This window comes from Musca autumnalis, unplaced genomic scaffold, assembly GCF_047663935.1.
Source record: "Musca autumnalis isolate F117 unplaced genomic scaffold, ASM4766393v1 scaffold_2, whole genome shotgun sequence".
Classification (NCBI taxonomy): Eukaryota; Metazoa; Arthropoda; class Insecta; order Diptera; family Muscidae; genus Musca; species Musca autumnalis.
Genome location: NW_027411755.1, coordinates 270,544,806 through 270,568,547, shown reverse-complemented (window position 1 = coordinate 270,568,547; position 23,742 = coordinate 270,544,806). Strand labels below are relative to the sequence as shown.

General features: G+C 36.4%; 1 protein-coding gene across 1 annotated transcript; it reads right to left on the bottom strand.

The window, feature by feature from the left end:
- Nucleotides 1–935: 935 nt before the first annotated feature.
- Nucleotides 936–23,417, bottom strand: Stam (signal transducing adaptor molecule). The gene is made up of 4 exons (XM_073964986.1): nucleotides 23,108–23,417; nucleotides 22,687–22,964; nucleotides 22,338–22,628; nucleotides 936–2,740 (listed from the first exon to the last, which is right to left on the bottom strand). The coding sequence occupies exons 1-4, from the start codon at nucleotides 23,148–23,150 to the stop codon at nucleotides 1,313–1,315; spliced, it is 2,040 nt and encodes a 679-aa protein (XP_073821087.1). The 5' UTR covers nucleotides 23,151–23,417; the 3' UTR covers nucleotides 936–1,312.
- Between the last annotated feature and the right edge of the window lie 325 nt (nucleotides 23,418–23,742).

Below are 23,742 nucleotides of genomic sequence, written 5' to 3'. Positions count from 1 at the left end.
TATGTCTTTGGTTCAGTAAAGTTCAGTACGTAAAAGGACAAACCTATAATGCCTGTCTGCGTACTCGATAATTTGTAATAATTATTACAAATGTTTCAGATTTTGACAGTTGTATAAAGGAAAAGTTGCTGAAAAAATTGTTTCAGCAACATTTAGTAAGTAAAAAGACACACCAAATATTAACAAGAAGTAATGATAAACACAACATATAGCTTTGTTACAAATACAAGACAACAATGTTTATAAACTGTTACACGCATTGAATCGCAAACATTACAAAGAAGAAAAGGTACATAACAGAAAAATCAAGAGACGTCAGATAAAGTTAAACATGTCATAAAATCGAAACTCCGCCAAAAATGCTTTTTCGGCACTATCGTAAAAACTATCATCTTTCATTCGCTAATAATATTATTAACGACATTCGAATTCGAAGGTTTTCCTGCCACAAACTGAGCGACGAATGAATCGTTTTTAATTCGTTCTCGAGTGTCGTTTTCGAACAAAATATCCGCAAAACTATCGAAAAACATTCGAAAACGGATCGTTTGCGATAGCAATGGTATGGGGGCAGTATCAGGGAATCTATATTCATTTAATAGTTTGAAGATCAGTCTGTTGTAGTTAATGGAATTAATACTAAGTTTTCCAACATTCTCGGATGCTATCAGTCAGGCTAAGAAGCAAATGCGTTGTAGTATGTCCTTGTCGAAACGCATACTCAGATTGACAAATTTTGCTGGAACACTGCTGAAATATCTGGTCTTTAAGAACATTCTCAACAATTTTGGAAATGGCAGGAAGGATCGAAATGTAATCGGAATTTACAGTCATAACCCAAAGTATTTATTACATATAAAGCTATTTTGGACAATAATTAATGCAATCATCAAAAATCAGATAAATATTTTCAGTAAGAAAATCAAAAATAGTTGTTTATTAACTGTTTCTAATGTTTTTATTTATTTGTATTATATGACAATAGTTTTTTAATAACATATTTTTATAATATAGAATTTTTATTATGAATGTGTATGTGGTTATTAATAATTCAATACGACATAAAAGTATATATTTAGACGTATCTCCTCTTCTTTTTCTTAAAAATAACGCACCGAATTAAATTTGGATGCGAACGAAGAAAAGGAGGAACAAAATCTTTAGGAAATAGCTTTCTAGCGTTATTACAATAAAATCATATACATACATGTGAAATGGTATGAGTTGAATAATATCTTCGTCGATGAAGGCTCATATCCATATTGCTGAATGGTAATATTTATCCACAATGTGTTACTTTAGTTTGGTTATTTTATCGCTGTTGATTATATACTGGAATGTTTTGCTGCATATTTGTCTGATATGGTTGGGAAGTGACTGCCATGTTAGCCATTTGGTGTTGCAGCTGCCCGAATTGGTCATCAAGGGATGGTGGCAAGTGTGAAGCCTGTTGTTGAGGGCCCACGAATGTGGGTTGTGGTGGAGCATTTGTTTGGGGAGGTTGGTGGCTATATATGGGTGTATTGTTTGGTAAGAGTTGAGAGGAAGAACTACTAACATAAGACTGGGGCGTTTGCTGCTGCAGCGTGCTGTGCTGTGGTGAAATGAAGTGATGATTTTGAGTGGACTGAGTAGGTGGAACCTGTTGGTTTGTTGGCATTGAATTTGTTGTGATCGAAGGAGATTGTGTTTGTACCGCATACTGCTGTTGGATCTGGTATGTTGGCTGTGTATCTGACGAGGCAGACATATTACCAGAGGGGCCTTGTAATTGACCATTGGATGTCATATAGATCTGCTGCGAATGATTCGGTGGTGGTAAAGACAATGGCTGTTGCGACATTATATGCGAATTTGATTGGTGATTAAGTCCTTGATGTTGAGATGGCTGTTGTGTGTTTGCTTGATTGTTTTGGTACGGCATCGATATACTCATTGTTTGGTAATTAGCAGAAGGTGCCGGAAAAGTCATGGATGGTAGACCAGCCTGTAAACTGTGAGGCCCACTATTGAATGCTCCTGGGAAACCGGTGTTTGATCCATATAAAATATTATGACCAGGCTGAGCCATATTATGATAATTGGGCATTCCATGGATTCCTGCCATACTACTTACACCGTATGGCGTTCCTAGAGAATTTCGATCATCCCTCATTAAGGAGTGGTACAAATTAATGGCGTCCACTAAATCGCTAGATAGCTGTGATAACTGGGCATGTTTCCGATCAACTCTTTCTAACTCTGCATCGATCAAGGGACCCATTTGATGCACTTCTTGCTCTAAACGCAACATTTCTTCAGAGTCTTGTGAAGGATCTTCGGGATTAGCTTCATTTATCAAATGCAATAAGCGGTCAATTTTTTTCTCGTCGATTTCGATCTTCTGAGACGCAGCAGCGGCAGCTGCAGCTTCAGTCTTGGACTGTAGCTCCTTGGTGTCCTCTTCAAACTGGGAACTTTTTTTCATTTTATGTTGTTGATTTATTTCTAGTTGCTCGGGGTCTACTGACAGATCAGCAGTAACGAAATTTGACGGGAACAAACCTTCGCCGCGTTGATTAAACCCTTTCCACCAATTGGGATCTGAATCATCAAGTACGTGTATAATGTCCCCAGCTGTAAAGGTCAGTTCATTTTCTTCAGCAGCTTCGAAGTCATATAATGCTCGAACTTTTCGGGGTTCCACCGGATTACTTGAATGTGGTGTAACGTTGTTTGTTACCGATGGATATAAGGAAGGCTGTAGAAAAAAATGAGAATACGAAAAAGGGAAATTAATGTAGGAAACACAAACGAGATGCGTTAGATACATCGTTAGTAGGATGTAATGCTTTTGTGGACCAATAGCCAGATGTTATGTGAAGGACAGAAATCAGAATGGGAGTTATGTCCTTTTTTGTAAATTTAAATAGTTGGACTTCGCCCGGGATTTAAGACTTCAACCATTAAACATATAACACATTAAACAAATTTGGGATTTTTGATTTTTTATAATTGGAGGGCGCAACCAGATAATATCAGTCATACAGGTACCTTTGAACCCCTCGTGATTTTAGTTTTTTTTTTTTAAGCGACGGATCTAATGACCCCAGCAGCTGAAATTGTGAAAGTGAAATTGTATGCGCCTTATTGAACTCCTTATAACACTTTTTAACCACGTATACGACATTGTTCAATATTCGGAAGATTTGCTCAAATCTACTTTCATCGCCATTCCCAAGAAAAGCAATGCCAAACGATGTTGTGAATTTAGATTAATAGGAACTGAAAAAATCCCTAAAAATTATTCATCAGCACATACAGCTGTGTTCAAAATAATAGGAGTGCTCATACAAACCAAGTTAATGGTCGAATAAACATGGTTAAACTTCTCCATTTTCGTCTATTTTGTATTTAACATTGTTGACATCCCAAATGTTAATTCATTAGCAGAAATGTGGCAATTTGTTTTAAATTATTTATTGATCACACCAACATTATAATTCGTCTTAAATTTTTTTGTTCAAAAAATAGGAGTGCGAAAGAAAAAGGACAATAAAAATAGGTTTAGTTAAGTTTGGGATCAAAATTGTCAAAATTTTAGTTGGCAGTAGTGAATCGAATAGTTCTGATGGTAGCTTGAAAACAAAAGTCCTTTGGAGGTAGCCAAAAGCGGGCTATAGTCCTTGCGGCGATATTTTTCCATCAATTGAGCACTTAGTAGGTAAATCAAACATTTAGTAAATAGAGTTGTTTGATGCTATGGCTGTTATCTCGAACACAATATAATGGTTGGAATCACAGAATGTTGTTTATTTTGATCCTTGAGCCAAATTATATCCAGTTTACATTAGCCCATTATGTAAGGATAGGCCAAAAAAACTTATTTTTATGGCATTAATTTCTCGATCAATGTTGCCGGCAATGATTGTTTCACAAAAAAGTTTTTAGAATTAGTTTTCCCCCAAATATTGGAGACCTTTTGCACATAATCAACACTGTAATCTGTACATCCACGTTTCCAGTTATTTGGAAAATGCTGCATGACTGTCAGTGTGGGTTCCGTAATGGTAGGAGCACTTCTATGTTAATGACAGATTTAACCGACACAGTAAGACGTTATCTCTCTAATAAAAAATTTTGCGTCTTAATATCACTTGATTTAGAAAAAGCTTTCGATCAGGTTGACTATTTCTGCCTAATTCAAAAATTCTGCAACGTATACAGGTTCAACAAAAGTGCATAGTGCATGTAAATTGTTATATTCTTACTTAAATGGTAACAAGCAAATATTACACAGCATGAAATGTTTAGGTGTAAATTAGATGACAGACTAACGTTTGAGTCACATATTAATGTGGTGGTCGCCCATACAAATTATGCCCTTAGACAATTCTACAACACCGACTTAGCATTACCCCAGCCTATAAAGAAAAAACTTATTCATGCGCTCGTTATGCCTAATATTTTATAATGCTTTGAGGTATATTTAGGCACAGATGCTAGATACTTGTTAAAGCAACAACATGCGTTTAATAGAGTTGTACGTTACATATTCTCTCGTAATCTTTTTGAACATATATCCCCATTCGTGCGACGCACAGTGTTGCCGCGTGGCCAAAAATCAAAAAAATGTGATGTTAACTTTTATATATGTTTATGTTTTTTTCTTACAGTAAACACATCCGATACAACGAATCTGAAAGAATTTTGTCGATATGTGCATCGATAATGAAGTTATAGCTCTTTAAATATGAAAAATATTCCCAGATAATCTAAAGCGATAATCATATGAAAATTAGACGACATTTAAAATAACATTTTCTGAAAAGTTTGTTGATAATATAAAAAGTTTTGGATGGGGATTTGATGGGTGGGCTATATATAAAAAAAATTTAGTGCAAAAAGTTGACCTCAATTGCACATGGGCAAAGTACCGTTATCAAGAACTAAAAATTTAAATTTGATAAAAAAGTATAAATTCTTAATATTTCGTAGAGTATATCTTTTGATTGCCACCTATTGCCAACTTGGCTCTTGATTTCCGTTAATTGGACATCTCTTCCGAAGCGAAATGTGTAAAAACATTCTGCCCATCCCTGCAACCTTCTGAGATATATCGGTTCAGATTTTATATAGCCCCCATATATATATTTTCTCGATTTTGCTACAACTTGTTCTATTTTGATCGAATAGCCTTGAAAATCGGTTCAGATTTGGATATAGCCCCCATACTTACCTTTCCCCGATTTTGCAATAATTCGCTCAATTTTTGATGAATATCCTTCAAATTTAACATGGGAGGTTCCTCAGGCCCCTGTTCAGTTTTACCGTTGACCTAGGTTGATGAATGTTTGCACAAGTACTTATGAGGGCACAGGAATGAAAAATATCAACTTTGGTACATATCGGTTCAGGTTTGAATATGGCTTCCATATATAATTTCGCCCGATGCCACTCAATTACTGATAATTACGACATATTTTCCTAATTTAATCAATATCTCACATACATTGCGTATTTAGTGCATCGAATACATAAAATTGGGCGAAAATATATATGAGAGCTATATCCAAATTTAACCCGATTTTTGTCAAAATCGGTGAAACTTAAAAAGGGCTTAAGAAAACATACCATGTTAAATTTGAAGGATACTTTCCAAAAATTTACCGATTTATAGCAAAATCGGTGAAAGATATATGTAGGCTATATCCAAATCTGTATTGATTTTTGCGAAATCAAATCAAAATCGGTAAAACTGACCAGTGGCCTGAGGAAACATCCCATGTTAAATTTGAAGGCTATTCATCAAAACTTTAGCGATTTATAGCAAAATCGGGGAAGATATATATGGGAGCTATATCTAAAACTGTACCGATTTTTATGAAAATCGGTAACTACTCAGGGGCCTAAGAAAATATGACATATAAAATTTGAAGGCTATTCGATCAAAATTGACCGAGTTCTAGCAAAATCGGGGAAAGATATATATGGGGGCTATATCCAAATCGGAACCGATATGGACCAAAGTTGAAAATTTTCATTCCTATGCCCTTATAAGTACTTGTGCAAAAATTCATCAACCTAGGTCAACTCCTTCTATTTTTGTCCATCTTAGTATGGAAGCGGCAACACTGTGCGACGTTTCCTTGGATTTTCTTTTTCATCGTTTATAAGTTTTAGACTTCTGTTATTATTCTACAAAGTCTTCAAGCAACAATCACCTTTGTTTTTGGTAAAATTGTTTTCTTTTTCACATTCAGTTCGAGCAAACTAATTAATATTGCCGAGGATTGGAACCCATATGAACGAATCATTCACTATTAGAGTATCAAGGCTGTTTAACGTGATTCCTAACAGCCTTAAAGTTTTCGGTTATTTCAATGCTTTATATAAAAAAATCCTTTTCTTCACTTCCGAGAAACCACATAATGGATTGTTTTTCGATTACGTAACTCCGTCAGTTGTTGGAGTATCTCGTGGAAAACTGTTTATTATTCTATTAGATAATTGAATTGTTAAAATTGTATAACGTATATTTATTTGATATTAATTAAAAGCTTGCATTATATTAAGTAGCATTAACATTTTTGAAAGTCCTATAAAAATGTTTACCTAAGTTATAATATGTTAATCTTATTTCATGTATAAGTAGATTTTATCTATTTATGAATTATTTATCTTTTATAATTATGTACATTTAATTAGCTACGATGTAAAGGAGATAACTCATAACCCAAAAAAATCATTTCTATAAGTCTGTCTGGTTACTTTCCCAGCAAGAATTGTCCAGCAAGAACTTTCTCAGAGAGTAAGGGGTTTTTATTCTCTTTTGCTAGAAAATTGTAAAAAGTAAACAGACACCTTCCCAGCAAAAACCAGCAAGCAATCAGCTGACTTGCCGAAACAGAACAATTTGTCCGGCAACAAAGGAAGCAAACACGTTGTATTTTATTAAAAATAAAAGAGAAAATGAAACAACTAAGTATTTTTCCACTTTACAAATTTGTTCTCCATAAAACAATACAATTAGACTATGTTATTTCCACAATAAAATTGTTTTTAATGTTCACAAACATAAATCAACAAAAAACTAAAAACGGCTGATTGATTGTTTTCAGGAAGAAGAAGAGCTTGCAAGTGCTTGCTAGAAGAAATTTGTCCAGCAAGAATTTGCAAGCTCTCAGTGAAAGAACTGTCAAAATGTCTCTCTCGAATCGCTCTCTTTTGCTGGTTTTTTGTGTTAACAGACGACTTCCAGCAACAATTGGTACAAATTGTTACAAATTTTAGGGTAACCAGACACAGCTTATATTTCAACGTATACTTTTAAGAGCAATAGTGTTCAATCAGTTGTTTGCGCAGTAGCTATGAAGTAAGGTGGATTCTTTGTAGTTAAATATGAATTGCCCATTGCTTTAAAATATGACTTCAATTGCAAAGTAATAAAAATAAAAAATAAATAAGTGCTCAATTTATGGAAAAAAAACGCCGCAAGTACAATATCCTGTTCTTGGCTACCTCCAAAGGACTTTTGTTTTCAAACTGCCTTCAACTCTGTTGGATTCAATACTGGCAACTAAAATCATCGATCATCAAGCTTAACTCTAAACGAGAAAATTAATAAAAATCATTAAAAATGATCTTCGCCCTAACAGGCAAAATTTCAATAAAATATTGGCAATTTTGATACTAAACTCAATTTTAGTTTATTTTTATTGTCCTTTTTCTCCCGCACCCTTTTTTTAATAAAAAAAAATTGAAGACGATTTAATAATTAAAAACAAATTGTCAAATTTCTGCTAATGAAGTAACTGTTGGGATGTCAACAATGTTAAACAAATACAAAATGAGCCCATGATACAATAAGAAGGTAGCAGCAACTGCCGTTTTTGGTAACATAAGATGTCAAAATTTGACATAAATTCAATGCAATTGACACATTATGTTACCATCAGCTGGGCTTCAGCTGGGCTGATAATGCTACCTTCTTATTGTATCATGAATGAGCCAAAATGGATAAGTGTAACCATGTTTCCATTCCATTTCCTTGTTTTGTATGGGCACTAGAGTTGTGTAGTTCCGGAATGAACTAGTTCCAAGGAACTATTCGACCAGGAATTATTGGAACTATATCCGGCTCTTTCATTTGTATAGTTCCTTTAGTTCATATAGTTCCAGCCGTGCATATAAGTCCATTCATTTGTATAATTCATTTTCTTTATTTAAAACTCTAATTGCACACGCACTTCGATCTTTGTTTCAATAAACGTAAATCACATCCTCGTTACATCGCTGCAATTTATTTACTTTTATGTCAATTCATCTACCAAAAGATAACAACAAGAGAAAGGTTCGTTAAACTACTTCATTCTCGAACTATTTGGAACGAAGGAAATAAAAATAACGACGAAAGAGAAAGATTCATTGAACTATATCGGTCTCGGAACTATTTGGAACTATAGAACTATATTAAGGAACTATTTACTAGAAGTATCGATCCGCTCCAGAAACTAGATTGCCCATCTTTAATTGGCACTCCTATTATTTTGAACACAACTTTAGCTTTGTTCCTTTACTTTTTTAATGGTAAGGGTGGTAAAAGAGAAAAGTGTCAAAATTGCTCTCTCATGAACATTTTTACCAGAAAAGTAAAGGAACGGAAAAATGGTAGATCTGGCAGCAATGTCAAAAAGAAACATAAAAAATCAATTTTCGTCTTTTATTTCACAGTTTTTAATTTAATATTGTCAGCGTTCGACATTTTCTTCTGTTTTTCGTCCATTTTCTTTTTCATTGTGAAATAATCGTCAAACAAAAGTCGAAAAATCAGTTCTGTCATTTTTTACCTGCAGACATTTTGCTGGTAGCCTGTGGTAGAAGAGAAAGCCATTTTCGCTCTCTCTCCACTCTCACTCTCTTAAAAATTGCTTCCAGTTTTGCCACTTTTCGGGGTTAAGGAACGCTTTGCAGGTTAAAAATGGTAAAAATGGCAGTTGGGAACAAGCTATGGGAAAAACACAATTTGAGTTTAACCCTTTGTGTCAAAAATAATCTCTGCCCATCTCAAAACATTGCTAAATGTCAAATATATTCGACAAATGGACTGGGAGGGTTAAGGAAGGGATGGGCAACAGAGAAGCTCTTAATTCGGAATTGCCGACAAACTCGAAAATATGTTTTCATATGAGAAATATATAATAATAATTACGATGCATTAAAAATTAAGAAAAAATATTTCTAGAATCGATAGAAGTTGAAAATATTGGAATTAAAGTGAATGGACATTTTGTGAATAATATTAGATATGCCGACGATATCACATTACTGGCTGGCAGCATATCAGGTCTACAAAAACTTGTAGAAAAACTTGCACTGATAAGTAAAAGGTGTGGGATTTGAGAATGGGATTTTTTTTCAATCCATGTAAAAAAATCATAATATGGATCATCAATGTAGAAAAATATGGGTTGAAGCCAACGAGTTTTATGTTCCCTTCCTAATTATATGACAACCTAAAATTGATTTTTAAGACTGAATTTCGTTTTTTTTCATTTTTTTGTAATAATCTGGACGTGCAACGAGATTATATTCCGGATTACAAAACCCGTGATTTTACGTCGTTTGATGTGTATTTCATGAGTGTGCTCAAAAAAAATATTTGAATATTTTTATATAAATGGAATTCTTTATACGCGATTACAATGTTCACGAAAAGGCGTGTCATAAATTACAGAGATACGCGAGTAATATGGGGATTTTACAAAAATAGAATGTGGAGGCACATCCGCGTTTCTTGACGAGTCTTTTTTAAATAGGTGTATATTGATGTATTTTTGATGGGTGCTATCTAGAGCGAATATCGAAAAATAAGGGCCCCAACTAGTTCTTAGAAGTTCCTATTCGCATTATTTTTAAGCACAATGTGTCGATGGCCTCAAGGTGTTCCAAGTCTGGTTTCTAAAGGTAATTAACTCCTGTTTAATTTTTTATTTTTTGGCGGTTCATAGCAAGTTTATCGCCGTCATCTCTGAATTTTTAAGTTTCTTTTGTATATGTTTCTAAGTTGAATCAAAACTTTAATGAAGTTTGGGATTGATTTTTTTCTGTAGACCTTTTAGGTACACTATAATCAATTGCAGATTTTATGGTGTTCGTAAATATGTCAATAACTGGGTCAATTTGCTTAATATTTTCACATAAAACAGGTTCTTCCAAAGTAAATAGATGTTCATTTATGAAACGTTTATAACGGGACAAATTTGCCTTGTTAAAGTTGAGGAACATATCAGTCATAGTTCTTACATTCAAGTTAATTTCCGAACTAAGATCGTTTATGCTTTTTACAGAAATCACATTGTGAGAAATGTTAGTGAGAAATATATCTAAATTTGATGGGCGCCTTCTTGGATCAGCTGGTATATATGAGTTTTTAGATGAGAAAACAATCTGAAGATTGTTGTGTTGGAGTTTGTCGTAGACTAAATTAGCCCACGCATTGTTTCTTGTACATCTGCTGTTAAAGTCTCCTCCGACTTGTTGGAATTTGTAGTTAATTTGCGTAGATCCGATAAGAAACGATTTCTTAACACTGCGTTAGAGCTATATGTGTAAATATTTATCACCTGTGTATACCTTAATTCCAATGTTTTTGTATTGATTTTAGGTGACCTTGGGCTTAGTATTCCTTTTTAGATTAGTTTGGCTCGAGGTCAGTAGAATAAAAAACAATTTTTGTTTTTTATATCATTTTATTTTCCAATATTTCGATCAACATCGTCGATCATCATTAGGGATTATGCTTTAAAAGAACAAATAACGTTGCTTTTATAATTTTAACAATAATTTATTTTCCGACTTTTCTATGTTTCTCTCATGGCAGAACTACCAGGTAGTGGTATCACACCAGCTGATCGAATATGAAAAGTCAAATCCCTTTATAAAAAAGTTATTTTTGTTGTAATTTCCCCAACAACATAAAGAAAGTTTTGACATAACATATTCGAAATTTTACGATGCCACTACCTGGGTAATTGTGCCATGGTTTCTCTACAATATTTCTATAAATTTGAGCACAGTGTTCTGTGTCAGATTTAAAATTCATTCTATTTTCTGCTGGAACATTAATAATATGGAGCATTTCCAACATATATCTACGCTTGTAATTGTTCTCTTGAGTCAAAATATCAACGTTTTTAATGTTAGGTGCATGTCCTGTTGTTGCAAAGTGTGCTGCAAGTGCTGTTTTTTGTTCCAAAGGTTTGCCTTTAGCTTTCTGGTCAGATTTGTGGGCGCTTAACCTGGTTTTATGTTTGGATTTTGTTGTCCCATCATATACTTTTTGGCATATGTTGGACCCGTCACCATTACATTTGATTTTGTATACGACATTGGATTTGTCGTCTCGAGGTATTTTTGATTTCATTCGACTAAAAAAGTTGTTGTTAGTGTTTGTGCTTTTTAATGCCAATTGGTGTTGTTCTTTGTTATAAAGGTTAGAGTTGGATAGTCTCTCAGTAACCCAGGTATATACGTTGAACGTTTGTAGATTTTATCTGGCCTTTGCTCCATATTGTCCCGCCTTTTGTATGTAACATGTTTGATGAGGTCATTAATGGTGCTGGTTGGAAAATCATTCATCTTTAAAATATCTGTAATTTTGTTTATATTCTTTGTATGAAATTTAACATCGCTGATGTTTAGTACCCTTTGAATAAAATTGGTTGCTGTATTGATCTTGATTCTACGTGGGTGTTTAGAGTAATAATTGATTAACCTTCCTGAAGAAGTGGGCTTTGGTACCAATCTATAGTTAGTTGGTTGCCTTGTCCTAGAACAACGGCGTCAAGATATGGTAATTGATTCGGATTCCATCGTGAATCGTATATGCTTGTTGTACGTATTCAAAGTTTCCAATGTATTTTCAACTTGATCCCTCTTTATTATACAAAATATGTCATCGACATATTTTGTTAATATCCTTGTAGTTTTATTATAAGTAGTTTTTTCATCGTTTCATCGAGTAGCTCTTCCATCACAATGTCTGCTATTATATTGGAAATTGGCGAGCCCATTGGCATCCCTTTTAATTGCTCAAATATTTTATCATTATACACAAAATATCTAGAGTCTTTTATGCATAATGTTAGAATATCTATGAATATATTCAAGGGGATGTTTGTGTGTTCCTGGATAATGTTCCACTTCTCTTTTATAGCATTTACTGCCAAGTTTACTGGGATACTTGGGAACAAGGACACAACATCAAAGGATATTAGCATTTCTCTATCGTCAATGTGTTAATTCCAATGTTCTCTATATTGGTCGTATTTAGAGGTGGTAAAAGTTGATGGTTTATGCACTTTTTCAGAAGAATGACTACTCCGCCACCCCTGTTGTCTATACGATAATTTCTATAGACGTTATATTTTCGGTTTTTTAAGCTGTTACTATTTAACCATGTTTCATTTAATAGGCAAATATCAACATTTTGTTTTTGAGGAAATTAAGAAGCAAATGCAGTCAGATACGGTATTGGCTTATTACGACCTTAAGATGAATTTGGTGTTGGCAGTCGACGCAAGTCCCACAGGGATGGGGGCAGTATTAAGTCAAATTGGTGATGTTCAGCCTGTTCAATTCGCATCGCAGACTTTGACTGAAAAACAACAAAAATATTCACAAGTGGAATAATTTATAGAGGACGTAAGTTCTATGATTATCTATATGGAAGGAAATTTTATCCGGTTACAGATATCCGAGCAGAATCGCAAATATTCGCACCGGAAAAGGTATTCCTGTATATTCAGCTACAAGGATGCAGCATTATGCAGTTTTCCTACAGCAATTCGATTATTAAATAAAATGCAAAAAGTCTAAAGATAACGCGAATGCTGATGCATTGTCCAGATTGTCGAGTGGTACAAACTCTTCTAAGGTGGAAGAAGTTTTTGTAATACAAGAACAATTTATAGAAAATTTGCCAGTGGCTGCAGGAGAGCTAAGTCCCAATTTACATTAGGCGAGTTTACTTGCGGCAATTGTCAGTTTGTAGGTGAGAGAGGGTGCTGAGAGGCAAAGGGTTACCATATGCCTCACCTCTCTCTCCTACAAAATGACAATTGCCGCAAGTAAACTCGCCCAATGTAAATTGGGACTAACAGAAGAAACTTCAAAAGAGGAGGAAGTATTAAAATTGTTGAAATGTTTGCAGTATGGTCGTGAATGTGATGCGAAAGACCGTTTTGGAGTGGATCAATCTGAGTTTAGTTTGCAAAATGGTTGTATTTTTCGAGGAATCAGTGTCTACATACCCGAAAAACCTAGAGAACGTGTTTTGAAAGAGTTACACATGGGACATTTTGGCATGTCACGAATAAAAAGTTTGGCCAGAGTATGGTGGAGTGCAATGGATAAAGACATAGAAAACATAGTCATTCGATGTGCGGCATGTCAAAATAGGCCTGATCCTAAAAAGTTAATTACACATGTATGGATGAAACCCAGCAAACCTTTCGAAAGGATGCATGTTGATTATGCTGGTCCAGTATTTGGAAAATATTTATTCGTGTTAGTGAATGCATAGTGGCCGGAGGGGTGTATCTGTTCCAGTATGGATGCAAATATTACGATCCAGAAGTGTCGTGAAATTTTTGCTCAATTTGGAATTCCAAACATTTTGGTGAGTGATCACGGGAGACAATTTGACTCCAAAGAATTTCAAGATTTTTTAAAAGTCAATGGCATCGTACATTAGGAAGGAGCCCCATATCATCCTGCAACAAATGGGCAGGCGGAACGACATGTTCAAACAATCAAAAACAAGTTGATGGCATCCAAGTGTAATGCTAATACAATGCATGCGGAATTGTCAAAGATACTGATAGCTTACTGGAGAGCTATACGTCGAGAAACTAAAAAGTCACCAGCTATGCTGATGATTGGTAGACAAATTCAATCACGTTTAGAGTTACTAATTAGCAACGAACACGTGACAGATCAAATACGACCGGCACAGATGAACAATTTTGGCCGTGGGGAGAGAGTCGCAGTGCGAGATTATTTATCAAAACAGGAAAAGTGGCGATATGGAGTAATTCAAAATAAAGTTGGAGATTTGCATGAAGAGGTACTAGCCGACACGGTGGAGGTGAGTGCAGATACGACGATCCCAAACGGACTGCGAAGGTCGACGAGAGAGAAAAAATTACCGAAGCGGTTTCAAGATTCCTACCTTGAATTTGGTTAAATTAAGGGGGGAGAACTGTCATAATGTAAACATGGTATAATATTTGGTTTGTCTTTTTACGTACTGAACTTTACTGAACATTTTTTCTTCAGTAAAGTTTTGACAATTGTATAATTGAAATGTTGCTAAACATTACTGAAGAAACAATGTTCAGTAAAGTTCAGTACGTAAAAGGACAAACCTATTATGTTATTGTAATCGAGTCATGTTATGGATAAGAAATGTAATGAGTGCCATAAATTGTAATCTCTATTATTGTATTAAATAAACAATCTCTTAACGAACTCAGCATTAAATAGACCAAGCAAAATAATATGCGAAATAGGGTTTATTTACATAATAATAACTGGGAAGACATCATTAGGAAATATTTAACAGTCATTATTCTGAAAGTCAATGAAAGGGATCCAGAGAGCTCAAACAAGTTCATGTACCACCATTCCGAAAGCCGGATCACGTCATATTCATCGTATTTGTGTAAATTGCTGATGTAATATAACACCAAACTGATAAATACCTGATATAAAAATTTTGGGTGCATTTTAAGAAAAAAATTGAAAATGATCCCCCATTAAAGATCAAGATTTTTAAAAATCGGGGAAATAGCAGCCTTTGAGTGTAACATGCGGATCCTTAATGTTGTGTTAACTATGTTCGTTAAAGCTCTAATGAATGTCCAAAGTGGATAGACAACTCATAATTCAAGAAATAGAAATTGTTAATGGAGTGCAGTTCAGGTCCTGAATTGGTTATGGGGAAATTACAAAAAAACTTTTGTAATATAAAACAAAATAAGTTGCGGAGGAGGGTGACGTAGGGGATGGAAGATACCAAGGAACGGTCCTGACCGGTTTTAACATGGCAAAGCCCAGGATTTATCTTGGTCCCTCTTTCATCCCAAGTGGACACTGACCTCCCCGTGGTGTCACCTGGGGAACTGCCTTTAACACCCGTTAAAGGTAGTGAGCTAACATGTGCCGCGCGTTCACCCATAAGAACGTTAAAAACTTGGGTTTGGGCGACGGGTTAGTAACCCTCCCCTAGAAAAAACAGCCTACTATGAAAAAACGAAAGAAAAGAAAAACAAACCCCTCTAAAGTTGACGAACCCCGCAAACGTTTTAAGGACCATGATCTGCGAATCTGCACCTGGAATGTTCGCACTCTTTATAGAGAAGGTGCAGTCTTCGCATTGGCAGACGTACTTGAAAAGTACAAGACCGATATTACTGCCATACAGGAAATACGATGGATTGGGAAAGGCGTCACAACAACACCTAAAGGTGACGCACTGTATTATAGCTGCCATGACGTAAAGCATGAGTTTGGTTGTGGATTCGTAGTTAGTCGGAGACTAAAACATCTTGTATCCAGCTTCACTCCAGTGAATGAAAGACTTGCTGCAATTCGAATAAAAGCTAAATTCTTCAACATCAGCTTTATTTGCGCTCATGCTCCCACTGAAGAAAAGGATGAACAGACCAAAGATATATTTTACGAGCGCTTAGAAGAAACATATGACCGTTGCCCTGCCCATGACATTAAAATCATTCTAGGCGATTTTAATGCCAAAATTGGAAAGGAGATTATCTTTGGACCAACAGTCGGGAAATTCAGTCTCCACAGTGAAACATCTGACAATGGTATGAGACTGATAGACTTTGCAGCTGCAAAAAACATGGTAGTTAGCAGTACCAGATTTAATCATCTCGATATTCATAAGGGCACCTGGCTGTCTCCAGATCAGAAAACAAGAAACCAAATTGATCATGTTGTGATAGATGGAAGACATTCATCGAGCGTGTTGGATGTACGATCGTTCCGAGGCGCAAACATTGATTCGGACCACTACCTTGTTGCAGCAAAGGTACGCACCCGCTTAAACGTAGCAAACAAAGTACGAACAGACACAACACGAAAGTTAGACATCGGTAAGCTGCAATCACAACAGATAGCCACAGCATATTCCACTCAACTAGCCCAATTGCTTAATCAAAGCCCTCCTCATCCCACTCCATGCAAACAGCCGCAAAATCCATACTTGGATACCAGAGACCTCCACCAAGGAATCCATGGTATGATGAGGAGTCGTGCTGCCACCGAAGAGAAAAATGCGGCATATAAGGCTACTTTACAATCCGTAGCAACGCGTAGCGCACGAGAGAGATACAGGGGGAAAAGGAGAGAGGAGAAACGTCTTTTCCGCAGGAAAAAGAGAGAGATGGAAAAGCGGGAGTGTGAAAAAATCGAGATGTACAGGAGCCAGAATGAAGTACGAAAATTCTACCAAAGAGTCAAGCATCAAACTGATGGCTTTGGTACAGGCACATCCTCCTGTAGAGACCAGCAAGGTAATTTGGTAACTGATACAGATAGTGTACTCAGGATATGGAAAGAACATTTTTCAAATCTGTTGGTATCCAATAGCAGCGAAGACGACGAAGATACCACAGTCCCAATCCCAGAAGATGGTATTGAATGTATACCGCCCAGCCAAGATGAGGTAAAGACAGCAATAAATCGGCTGAAGAATAATAAGGCAGCAGGGGCCGATGGCTTACCAGCCGAGCTGTTCAAAACCGGAGGCGACACGCTGATAAGGTGTATTCATCAGCTAGTTAGCACCATCTGGCAGGAAGAACGAGTACCCGACGATTGGAACCTGAGTATCCTGTGCCCCGTCCACAAGAAGGGAGATAAGACTGTATGCTCTAACTATAGGGGCATAAGTCTACTCCCTATTGCCTACAAGATCGTGTCAGGGATATTGTGCGAAAGACTAAAGCCAATGGTCAACGAGATTATTGGACCATACCAATGCGGCTTTAGACCTGGCAAGTCCACCATTGACCAGATATTTACCCTGCGGCAAATCCTGGAGAAGACCCAAGAGATGCAGATCGACACCTACCACCTTTTTGTCGATTATAAAGCAGCCTTCGACAGTCCGCTGCGCTCAAAGGTATTCCAAGCCATGTCTGAATTTGGTATTCCCGCAAAGCTCATCCGGCTTTGTAAAATGACTTTAACTGACACGAGGTCCTCAGTTAAAATAGGAAAGAACCTCTCCGAAGAGTTTGGTACCAAAAGAGGTTTCAGACAAGGAGACAGCCTTTCGTGTGACCTCTTCAACATCCTGCTAGAAAAGGTTATACGAGAGGCAAACGTCAAAAGAAGTGGCACAATCTACACCAATAGTCACATGTTACTTGCTTATGCTGATGATATAGACATCATGGGTCGATCAGTAAAAGAAGTAACTGATACCTTTATAAAGGTCGAAGGAGAATCTGCTAAAGTGGGTCTGGCGGTAAACGGTGAGAAGACCAAGTTGATGGTGTCGACGCGCAATGCGTCCATTGAGCTCGGACCGACTGTGGAAGTTGGTTCCTATAATATTGAGGTAGTAAAAGACTTCGTCTACCTCGGCACCTCCGTCAACACAACAAACGACATCAGTTGTGAAATAAAAAGAAGAATTGTATTGGCCAACAGATGCTACTTTGGATTAAGTAAGCAGTTTAAAAACAGAGCCACATCTCGTCAAACAAAAATAACGCTCTACAAAACACTGATACTACCCGTGCTGATGTATGGCTCCGAAGCCTGGGTACTTGCGCAAGCAGACATGGCAGTGCTTGGTGTGTTTGAGAGAAAAATTCTTCGAAAGATCTACGGACCAATCTGCGTTGACGGTGAATATCGACGTCGCATGAACCACGAGCTGTATCTGCTATACAACGACATCAATATTGTTAAACGTATCGAGATGCAGCGATTGCGTTGGCTAGGCCATATCAAAAGAATGAGCGATGATGAACCCACTAAAAAGGCGTATGAATACATGCCACATGGCGGTGCACGCAGAATTGGCAGGCCAAGGAATAGATGGCGCAAACAAGTGGATGATGAGATGACAAGGCGCGGTATTCCAGAGTGCAAAGCAACAAATAGAGAGGAATGGAGATCTCTTCTTAGTTCGGCCTATAGAACAAATGTTCTGTAATGGGCCAGCTAAGTAAGTAAGTAAGTTGCGGAGGAAGCAAACACTGGTTGACTTCATAAATGTAGGATTTACATTGCAAAAAATGACAATATCATAAAACGAAGTAAATATGCATGGCAACACTAACAATGTCAAAAAAGAATTGTTTCTTATGTATTTTTCTTGTTTTCTTCGCAAATATCAGTTCGCATAACAGCACTAAAGAAATTTCAATTATTGTGCAGTCCAAGTGGTAAGACTGCACCAATTCGGCAATTGCAGCGCAGTGTGATGTGTCGCGTGACATTTATGAAGTCGCGACGATGTCAATAAAAAGACATGCTGCATTTATGAAGTCGCGACGATGTCATTTGACGCATCATACTGCAAATATGAAGTCAGGCACTGTTTCGGTGCAGCGGTAGCGATTAAACTGCAACTGATACTGAAAGAGCTGGGTGTGCTGGGAGCCACCCACATCGGTTCCGAAGTCTTCAAAAATGGGAACGGTGATCCCGTTACTGAAGGATGCAATGGTGAATCGTACAGACCGATTTTTCTTTTGTTTCTCGTAAGCAGCACAGCACAATAACACGGCTGGACGCCATCTCCACACGTATTAGTCTAGGACTCAGTCGTAGCAAGCCGTTCGATAGAACAGTGATGGTGGAGCTAGATTTATCAAAAGCCTTTGATACCGACAAGCACTCCACTCTGTTTGAGGACGTCGATCAGATTACCCTTTGGTCAAGTTTGAAACGGAACTGCTATTTGTCTGGTCTTACCACCTTTTTCCAAATATCCGCCACTAAATCTACGGCCACACTGTTCACCACATGGGCGGCAGAGGTGAGAACAGAGTTGAATGTCATGTCGATAGTGGCTAAATTTAGACCACCAGCTACTCCAAAATTCTATGGGTCACATTCGACAGTATGTTCATTTCTTCCGCGAGGGCCACATCTATCTGCGATAAGCTGAGATGTAGGAACACGGTCCTCAAGTCCCTAGCCGGCAGCACTTCGTTAGCAGATAAAGAAACCTTGTTGACCACACATAACGCGATAGGTCGGTCAGTGGAAAGCTATGTGGAGCCAGTTTGGTCCGCGAATATAAGTCCAACGCGATGGAAAAATATTCAAACCTAAACATATCATAACGAACATATCAAATACTGTTACAACAATAAAAACCTGAAATTTTGGATGTAAACTATTCGATTATAATTCAATTATAGCTATTTAATGTATTTCTCTGGATAAAGAGTTTGTATTGTCATGAAAATCATATTTCAATAAAGCATTTTTTTCCAAACATGACGTGAAAATGTCACGCCAAAGGGTTGGTAAAAATGACATGCCAAATGGTTAATGGAAATGCTATTCTAGGGTATTGGTTATGTCATGCCAAATGCTTGATAAAGATGCCATGCCAAAGAGTTGGGGAATATCCCAATCCACCGGGTTAGTGATGACATGCTTAGGATCCGAAAATGAATTGCATCTGTGGGTAACACTCTTATACAGAAAGAGTGAAGACGCTAAAAAAATGACATTCCATTTACTTGCACCCATTCTTGTATAACATCTTTGACATCGAACATTAACATTTTGCTGGGATGATTCTCAGTGGGTATTTCGAAAAACTCTAATGAATTGCCACCTTAAAGAATTTTTTTTTTTTTTTTGAAAAAACTGGTCATGGTCAACGATTTTTGAAGGGTAGGCGGCAAACCATATTCTGGATGTGTCTCAATCTGAGTGGAAAAATTGCTTCAACAATTGATTTGAGCGCATGCAAAAGTGTATGAATCTTGCTGGAGAATCAGGGTTTAAAAGCCAGCATCTAAAAACATTAGCATTAGCTGTACACTTCAACTGCTACACAATATTGACACACACGGCTAAATAAGTAACCGAACGCATATTTATTTTTGTACATTTTTGCTTATTTCCTTTTTTACCTAATCTTTTCTTCGTTAGGCATAATCGATAACCACGCTACATTTTTAGCAGTCGACTGACCATTCGTCGCATCGAATTAGAACCCGAGGGTATTTTTGTGAGTAGAGTTACCAACGCAGTAATAAAAAAGGTGTCATTTAATGTCAAAATGCCTCCATCATATGGTAGAACCTAAAGGCCTGCGCACATCAGCTACCTTGCCTGAGTGCCTTGCTTTCCTGCTTCATATCTGACATAATAAAAATAAAAGAATGAATTAAGGCCTCGCTACATAAGCTGCTTTGCCTGATTGCCTTGCTTACCTGCTTCATTTCTGACGTAATAAAAATAATAGAATAAAGACGAAATTTCGAACTGGGTTGCCATCAGTTAGAAATTGGGTCGGCCTTCTTTGTTCTTTTATTTTTTATTGAAGCAGCAAAGCAAGGCAATCAGGCAGAGCAGCTTATGTACGCAGGCCTTAAGGCCGAGCAAATTTTGAACTGGGTTGCCCTTTTCTTTTTTTATTCTTTTATCAGAAGCAAGCAAGGTAAGCAGGCAAGTCAGCTTAGTCCCAATTTACATTAGGCGAGTTTACTTGCGGCAATTGTAAGTTTGTAGGTGAGAGAGGGTGCTGAGAGGCAAAGGGTTACCATATGCCTCACCTCTCTCTCCATCAAACTGACAATTGCCGCAAGTAAACTCGCCCAATGTAAATTGGGACTTATGTACTCACCCCTTAAGGAATACTAATTATTTTTTTTAAAAATAAAAAATATATATTGAACGGCTTCACAAAAAATTCACATTCCCTTTGAACGAAAAAGTGGAATTAATTATATCGTGATTTTTAATGCATTACACTGGTAACCCTGACCTTAAAAACAATTGTTTGCTGAAAACCTGGCTAATACCCAAGACAGACGGCAGAGTTAATTTGCGTTAAAAATGTCCTAATTTGAATTAATTTTTCACCCTGACAGACGATAGTATCTGCATTTATGAAACAGCTGTTTGTGTTGTTTGTTTGTACCCAGCAGACCATTTCATAAAGCTTTATACAAGTTCGCCAAAATATGTGAAACAAATACACTTCTACCTTTGACATTTTCACCACGATGAAGCAAAAATAAATTTAATTTATTCGCGATATTTTTTAGCCTTTTTAATATTATAAAAATATTGCAAAACTTTAAAAAACATTTAACCTCTGTTTTTGTAATATTTTTTTTCTTCTCACACGAATTGTCAAATTTTGTAGATCGATTTACTCGCCAAAACGCAAATATAGAGCGCTGATTTTTTATATGAGGAATTCTTTACTAAATATGGAACGCATTTACGAAAAATTCGGTATGTATGTCATCTGGGGGCAGAGCTATGGATGCCTAAATTATTACGAATATAGACGAACGAACAAAAATTAGTTACAAAAACTGGGGGTTAAAAAAGATATAATTTTCGATAGAATTGGTATGGTGGGTAATGAAATTTTTTGTGAAAATAAAAATTTGAAAAAGACCTCTACTTATTTTGAAGAAACGCTAAAATTGCTGATTTGCTTTCACTTTTTATTTTCTTAAACATGGAAATTTGACAAAAGACAATTGATTTTCAACAGCATTGCCATATTGAAATTGCTAAATTCAGTTTAAATTTCCTTTGATTTTGTGCATTAAGAATGTGGATTAACGAATTAATTTGAATTAATTTGAATTATGGCAGTGAATGCAAATTAACGCTGCTGACTGTCTAGGGTATAAGCCGTTGAAACTTTGTTGCTTATTTTCTTTTCTGATACCTATGTGTTGATTATGTGTGCTGCAAAATATGAGTATGCGTGTTCGATTATAGCAACAATATCAAATAGCATCAGCATCGCTAGCAATATTTTAGCCCGTTTTTAGTTTTTGTTGGTTTGATGGCTATGATAATGTGCTATGCTTCGAAGATTTCACAAGCGTAGGAAAGAGCATGTACTGAGCTACTTCAATGTTCGCAGCGTAGCCCAGTAAGTTTTCGTTTTTTGAAAGCGCAACATAGACTGACATGTGCTGCAGCACTTTCAAATCAAAATCGGCTCAAGTCTAGTTATACGTAGAATCAGCAAATTAAGTGTTTCCAAAAAGGAAAAGTGTTTTGAGATGAGATGATAATCTGAATCTGAAAGGAAATCTACTCACATAACTGGATGTACTACCCCCGGAGGAGGATACAGTGTTTTTTGGACTATTTTTTACTTCCTTCAAAGATAACTCTATAGCTTTGGCCAAATCATCTTCCTCTTGCTGATTGGTGCCCTTTGCGTCTTTGCCAGAGATCATTTTGGCAGTAGGCTTCGTGGCTTTATCGTTTGCATTGCCAAAATCATAATTCTCTTGGCGCAGTTTTGCATATAAAGATGGTATAAGATTTAGTTCGGGATCACTTTTAAAATCTCCCTCCGCCCATCCTTTAAGCACTTGGCACATTTTCTGTTCAAACAAAATAATTGATTATATTGAATTTATATTATTCATTTCAAGAGCTTACAGTTGCCACTTTCGGTTGTGCTTTTCCCAGCAATCGAAGAAATTCATTTTGGAACTCACGTGAAGCTATTTCTAAATGAAATGGCTTGCCACAGTTGCTTACACATGCATCCAATAATGTGATTGCTTGCATTACCACATGTGGGTCATTGTGGCCCATTCTCTTCATGATGGCTTTTAAACATTCCTTGGCATTGCGGCTATTCGATGAAGTTTTGTCACAAACATCCAGAATTAGAGACCAGTTTTCATTGGTGTTTGATTCACTTGTGGCTTTTTCTGTAATTAAGCGATATTCAACGAAAATGTATAATAATAATTAATAAGATATTATATGACAGTTCTGGGTTGGGTTGCACTTTGTTTCTAAATTGAATTAAAGCCGTTCTACTTGCATTTACAAAGCTTTATAGCCTACTTACCGACATCGGCATCAAATCCGGAAGACTGACCGAATATACCCATTGTTTCCTTTGTTAGGCTTCGGGAATCGAACAAACGCAAAGTTTAAATTTTTTTTGGTGTTTAGGGACTTCAATTTTTCTTGAATATAAAATTTTTGCTTCCAAAACTACCCAATAAGACTTTTTACGCAGTTTCCAAGTGTTAAAACTTCTGAATATTGTTTTATGCAGTCTTTCTTTTGCAAATTAATTTGCAATCTAAAATGACTAACAAAAGAAAAAAGTAATTTTTACTCACACACATACACTTAAACACTTTCGATTAATCGATTTTTAGTTTAAAAAGTCTGAAAATCGAAGTCGACTTTCGGTTATAGAAAAAATCGAATAATCGACTTCTTACGGTTGACGATTTTTATACATTAAGTGGGGTACACACGTTCAGTTTCATTAACATGAAAATTAGTTTATAGGTATGTTCGTTTACTCAATAATTTGTACAAATTTGTACAAGTCCAGTAACTTCTTATAATCGACTAATGTCTTTTGCATGGTGCTGTAGAGTAAACGAACAACATCCAGTAACAATTTGTACAAATTGTAAGTAAACGAACACACATTATAGGTAAGGGGTTTGAAGGGGTGAAACTCTG

Coding starts and splice junctions, on each gene's coding strand:
- Stam (XM_073964986.1), bottom strand. CDS start 23,150: ATGGGTATATTCGGTCAGTCTTCCGGATTTGATGCCGATGTCG. Junction 22,629..22,686: donor CACAACCGAAAGTGGCAACT/GTAAGCTCTTGA, acceptor TTGTTTGAACAG/AAAATGTGCCAAGTGCTTAA. Junction 2,741..22,337: donor GGGGTAGTACATCCAGTTAT/GTGAGTAGATTT, acceptor TTTTTTCTACAG/CCTTCCTTATATCCATCGGT.